This window comes from Arachis stenosperma, chromosome 6 (assembly GCF_014773155.1).
Source record: "Arachis stenosperma cultivar V10309 chromosome 6, arast.V10309.gnm1.PFL2, whole genome shotgun sequence".
Taxonomy (NCBI): Eukaryota; Viridiplantae; Streptophyta; class Magnoliopsida; order Fabales; family Fabaceae; genus Arachis; species Arachis stenosperma.
This window is the reverse complement of record NC_080382.1, coordinates 4,660,401-4,666,888: the sequence shown is the minus strand read 5'-3', so window position 1 is coordinate 4,666,888 and position 6,488 is coordinate 4,660,401. Positions and strand designations below refer to the sequence as shown.

The 6,488-nt window shown below is 35.4% G+C and overlaps 1 protein-coding gene across 1 annotated transcript; it reads right to left on the bottom strand.

The window, feature by feature from the left end:
• Window positions 1-297: 297 nt before the first annotated feature.
• Window positions 298-3,732, bottom strand: LOC130932575 (double-stranded RNA-binding protein 2-like). The gene is made up of 4 exons (XM_057861925.1): window positions 3,487-3,732; window positions 2,702-2,949; window positions 1,884-2,103; window positions 298-1,734 (listed from the first exon to the last, which is right to left on the bottom strand). Exons 2-4 carry the CDS (start codon window positions 2,945-2,947, stop codon window positions 620-622), a joined length of 1,581 nt encoding a protein of 526 aa, XP_057717908.1. The 5' UTR covers window positions 2,948-2,949; window positions 3,487-3,732; the 3' UTR covers window positions 298-619.
• Window positions 3,733-6,488: the final 2,756 nt, after the last annotated feature.

The window sequence follows — 6,488 nt, the reverse complement described above, 5'->3', positions numbered from 1 at the left end:
TGGACACTTTATAGTAACCTTTTCCTAAGACCTTGTAAAATCCTTTCCAATTTACTGGCAGCTTTTCCTTGCCCAACTTCTGAACTCCGTTATTATTTTGGATCAGTATAAGATCGTTAATGGCAAAACTTCTCTAGGTTACTTTCTAGTTGTACTTAAAGCCATCTTTTAATTTAATACTTCATCTTTGAAATTGAAAACAAGGTATAAATCGCTTTACGTATCGTCTTTTACTAATTAACTTAAATCTCAATTCCCTAAGACGATTTATATAAATATAAGAAAAGAAAATTCACGTAACAAAAAATTAATTTAGGAGATTCATGTAACATTGAATCTCCTTTATTTTATTTAAGTAACAAAGCCCCAATTTATAATTAACCGGCGGATTTTCCTACTTCGATGAAGAATACGCAAGTATTTCTTCTACTCCACCCTTTAGATTCAATAATTTTTATGACAACAGATCACACATGTATTTCTAACTTGGCATAATTAATATCATCAAAGAGATGCCAACCTTTTTCTTTACTCCAAAAAGCACCATATTATCTGGCACAAACCTTGCATTTTCTTCAACTAAATATCTATCCTTAGTATGTATATATTAGTATATTACTCATATTCTAAGATTGCCAAGATCAGAGTTTGTTCTTGAGACTTCTTGGTCTTGGAGTTTCAGATCATCTGTTTCTTCGACTCTGGAATCCTCTGATACGGATCTCCTTGGAGGAGGAGCTGAGCATACTGGAACTACTGATCTGATCCTCACAGGTGGCGCCATGAACCGAGGAGTAGTCCCTCTTAGCATTCCTGCTGGGACACCAGTTCTCATCCTTGAAGCCAGAGGTACCTCCCTGTGTTGTGGTCTGAACCCCGCCGATGAAGTAGGACCGACTGTTCTCACCATGGAAGAAGCAGTTCCTTGGGGTCTGAAACTTCTGTTGGAACTTGCTTCAGAATGTGCCCTGAGATAGGAATTGTTAATATTAACTGGTCTATGAACAGTGCCCATGCTCCTATGAGAAGTCCATTCTGAATTCCCATTTTGTTCACCTCCAAGCTCAGCATTTCTGCTTCCACTTTCAGAGCCACCGTGCTTCAGTCTTTCATCATCTGAAGGTAGTGTTAGAACTCTGGCCTCGGTACTAGTGTTGCAAGCTGGGGGATCCTCTGCTTTTTCCTCTTGTATCTCTCTAATGGTTACTGTTGACCTGCATCTGCTTAATTCGGGAACAATTTGATTTGATAAGTAAAATGAAGGCCTTGATGTAGCAATAGGGAACTTCGGTCCAACATGAACTGATGCTAGTTCTCTAGCCGGAAAATAAACACAGTGCTCTGGCTGAAGCACAGAGTGCATCATAGGATAAATCGGTGGAGCAGATGGAATAGCTTGCTGAATGGTTAGTGCCAACAGGCGATTTTGCTGCTGCATAATTTGTTCTTGCTGCCAAAAATGATACAGCGCCACTTCAGGGGAGAAACCAGATATTCCACAATGCTGCCATTGCAGAGGATATATGGCCGGAATCGGCTGTGTTGACATGAAGGATGTTGTTGTCGTTGACTTTTGCCATCTATGTTGATTGACACTTTCTAAAAGGGGTCTTGCCTCGGATGGATGTAAGCTTGCTAGAACCCGAGCGATTACAACTTGTTCCTGTTCTTCATTGCCTTTATACCCCGAAGAACATGAGGATGAAGCTGAAGAAGATAAATGATGCTCTGATACTAGACAGAAATTTAAAACAAATGGAATACAAAGTCAGGTCCTGAAGGGAAATACAGAATGTTGGAAAGAAGACTGGTTGGTTTAGGTGCAGGATTGAAACTGGAAAAGTAAATATAAGAAAGATGTAATCACAGACACAAGTGCTCACATTTTCTCAATGCATACCAAGCAGCCATAGCAGCATTTTTCTGAGCCTGTTTCTTGGTCCTAGCTGGATCTCCAACAAAATACATTCCTGCAATCTCAACTGTGCATGAGAAGGAAGGAACGTGGCCTGGTCCAGATCGAATGGTAGTATACACAGGAAGATTTAGTCCTGCTCTATGAGCAGTTTCCTGCAACAAATTCTTGTATACTCCAGTTTCATCCTGTCAATATCCAAATAACAAAAGTATAGATGATAACCTTTTAAATAATAAAGACCCTTCTACATTGTAATATAACAACTTCAACTTTTGCCACTCCAGATCTCTTCTCTTCTACCCCACTGGAAAGAGAAGGGGAAAAGGGAAAATAAAGACTGAAGAGAGAAGCAAACCATATGCCACAGACAAATATCCAGGATTTCTTATATTAACGTGAAAAAAAAGGGGGGGGGGGGGGGGGGGGGGGTTGTATTCTTTTATCTCAAATGACATTAATATGCCCTATCATGTATCATGTCTATTGTGAGATCGTTTACACAAAAATCTCACTTAAGAGTCTTTTTACGTCTTTCTCTACCACAAACCACTGTTCTATAGTCCACCTTTCTCATAGGATACTCTTAACAATCTTTTTCCACATGTCCAAACCACCTAATGGACTTTATTATCATTTGCTTTGACACTCCTATGCATTACCCACTGAATGGCAATAGATAAGCAATTATAAAATTGATATATTAAGCAAATCAATAAAGAGAAATGCATAAATGAAATCCAGCAAAAAGGGAGACAGAATGATACAAATATCACAACTGCTCACCAGAACCCTAGCAGCCAAAGCTCTAGAGGGGCCCCTTTTTGCAAAAGTGTTAAGAGCCACCTCGGCCGCTGCATGCTCTGCCTGTCTTAAGGTAGAGCAGAATGTAGGGCTTTCAAATGTCTCTCCATTGAAGCTGACGGTTGCCTTGAAACGAGGAGCATGATCAGGCCCTTCTCGGATGCATGAATAGGCTGGCAAATTAAAACAGCTTCTTTGAGCCAATTCTTGCAACCGGTTCTTATACATGCCTGCATAGAAATGAACATACTTGAAAAGAGGAATTCAATTGACCTTTGTGTTAGATAAAAATAAATCATATTCTCCAAAATGTCCATGGTTACACTAAAGAACAAGCAGATTCTTCATCCACCCCATGTAAACATATAAACTTACCAAGTCTGCAAAACTAACGGAACCTAGAGCAATGTTCAAAACAGGAGTGATGAGTTGAATACAATAATAAATATAACTACATAACAAATCATTCTTTGGTGAAATTCTCACAAAGAAACTCCAAAAATACCCCCTCCCAAAAATGAAGTAGCTGCAACCGAAGCAGCTCAAGAATTAAACAGAGATTATTAATACATACACCTATCTATTCATCATCTACCCAAACAAACCCCCATTATTGGTACCATCCAATAATAACCGAGCACAATCAGTGAAGCCCCATTCATGCAAATTAGTTACAGAAAGAAAAAGCTCAGAAATTGCATTGATGAAAGTGAAGGAATCCTAATCCTAATAGACAAGCAAGAAAGCATGAAACATGGAATTCAGACCTTGCTGAAACAAGTCTACGAGCGTAGAACGAGAGGATCTGGGTGGTGGAGAGTGAAATTCGAAATTTGAAATTGGACAAGTTAGTTCTGATTGGAAAAATGGAAAATTGTGAGGGAAAGCTAGCTAGGAGCTAGGAACTAGAAATTTGCATAGTTCACGTTTTCTGCAAAGGGAAACAAAAACAAGCTGTAATTTTTATGGTTTTGTGTTTTTTGTGCTTCTAATCTGAGTGACAATGACTTTCATTGCTGCTTACTTCTTAGCTTTGCCTTTCAGAGGTTAAAGCTTAAAACTTAAAAAGTGAAAGTGTAAATAAAACACCCCAATACGCTGCCGTTTATTGCATCACTCACATGTCTAATTATTTTATTCTTCACAAAATAGTAAGGTATTATCACATTAATCAACTGTTAATATTCAATGTGGTCCTGAACTTGTACGTGAATCTTTAATTTTGTCATTAAAATTTTAATTATTGTTATTTAATTTTTAAATTTTATAGACGTGCTTTACATTAGTCTCTGAGGCGATGTTTAGTACAAAAACGTTAATAGAGTATTAAAATAAATAATCAAATATCACACTGAAAGCTGTAAAATAGTGCCGTGTTTATTTTGGCATTTAAATAGCTAAAAAATGACGTTGTATCACTTATTTTGTTTGTTAAAGTTTTATTAAACACCACTTATAATGTTGTTTTTGGATTATTTGAGTGTCAAAATTAAAACGACATCATTTTACAGAGTCTAACATGATATTCACCTGTCCATGATAGCATTCTATCAACGTTTGTACATTGAAAATTATTTTAAAGACTAACATGAGTTATATTTGTAAAATTTGGAAACTAAATAAAAGCAATTGAAAGGAAAAACTATCATTTGTATCCATAAATTTTGCGAACGCTGACAAAAGTATCCATCAAACAAGAAAACTAACGTTGTATTCATGAAAGATGGGTTTCGTGTGACAATAATACCAAAATCGTGATTTTTTGTTGACTTTTTAATAAAATTCTCAAATTACCCCTTTTATCTTCTTCTCCAAATTCCAAATTTCACAACCCTCATCCTTCGTCTTCCTTTGCCACCGCCACTCACCATTCCCTCAAGACCCAAGCACTTGATGTCTTCCTCCAACCTTTATCTTCAACCTCCATCTCTCTTTATTCCAATTCTAATTTGTTCTCCAAATCTAAATCCAAATCAACTTTAACATCATTATCCTTGTTGTTTCTTTCTTCTTCGGATGCAACAACAACACTAAGAAAGCACACCCTTTTCAAACTCTTCAACCTCTTCAACCTGAATATTGTTGTTCTTCTTATTCCAAAGCAATAAGTAGAAGAATTCAGCAAGGCCAGGGGAATGCAGGGTGAAGAAGGACCCACACTCTCAAGCCCACCTTCAACGACGACATCATCAGCAAGTGCTGCTCCTCGGGTGAGTTCCCGGCAAAACTTCTCCTATGCAACAAATGCCACCAAGACTATCACATCTTCTATCTCCGACCTATCCTTCCTTCCATTTCCAAAGGTTTTTTGTTCTGCGCCTCTTGTTCCCACAGTAACACCAAAAAACCAAAATGTATGTTTTTTTGTTAATTTCAAACTTTTTTTCTTTTTCTGCACCAAATCTATAAATTCATAATATTTGAACAATAACCTTAAATAATTAATAATTCACAGTTTTTAATCTTTTTAATTTTTTGGTGGCTGGGAGCAACCGAGGAACACGAAGGGTGAGGGTAGTGAATATTTGAAATTTGGGGAAGAAGATAAAAGGAGTAATTTAGAAATTTTATTAAAAAGTCAACAAAAAATTACGATTTGAGTATTATTGCCACATAGAATCCATCTTTCATGGATACAACGTTAATTTTCTTATTTCATGGATACTTTTGTCAATGTTCACAAAATTCATTGGTACAAATGATAATTTTTCGCAATTGAAACTTTATGAACTAAATTGAGGCTCCTATGCAAATTTAGGTATCAAATTGAGTATTATCTGGTTCAATTTATTCTATTTATTTATTATTTCTTCTATTTTATATTAAGTATTTAAGTGTCTCTTCTAATTTAGACATTTAGTGCTGTTTTTTAATTTTAGGAAAATATTAATTAATATTTACTTATTATTAATTTATTATGTCATCCATAATCTATTATTAATAAAAGAAAAATATTTGAGAGTTGTACAAGGCTGTTTGTTGTGTGTTTCAAGGAGGGAAAGGTTCTTGGGGAAGAGGAATGGGTCAATTTCAGTTCTTGGGATGAGTTTCACTTTGGAACTGTTGGTGGCATTGGGAATAGTGAGAAGAAAGAGCAACAAGTGAGTGTGAGCAAGTGATGATACATGAAAGGTGCTGATTCGGGAGGCCATTAGAAGAACCAAGTTTTGCACAGCATAACCAACTATGGCGGGGATTTGTAAGTGTGTTGAGTGTTGACATTGCTACTTGGCAGTGTGTTAATATGGAAATAATGTATTGAATCAAGTCTAATCTTTTGTAGTCAAAGATGCTAATTAAAACAAAATTAATTGTTTAATCGTGTAATTTAGGGAACTAATTGATGGTTATTAATGTCATTTAATACAATTAGATTTAATTGGCTCTTTAAATTTGGTTAAAGAGAAGAATCTTAAAGCAAGGAGTTATATTTTAAATGATATAGTTTTCTCATCTTCACCTAAAGATTTCGAATTTGAATCTCACTTCTAACTTTAAAAAAAATATCCTTAAAACACTTGCAAATAAAAAGATTTAACTTAAAGAAGTAAAATATTTATAATCAAATCAGATATATTAAAACAAATTGATATTTTGTTATTTCTTTTTTTTAAAACAAAGATGAAGCAAAAAGAGAAAGAAAAACAGCAAAAACAAGAAAAATAAACTTAATTCACCGTGATATCTAGCATTTATCAACAACAAAAGAGATTTAAACTACTCTATTTTTTATAGTTCATAATTAACTTTTGAATAATTACCACAATAC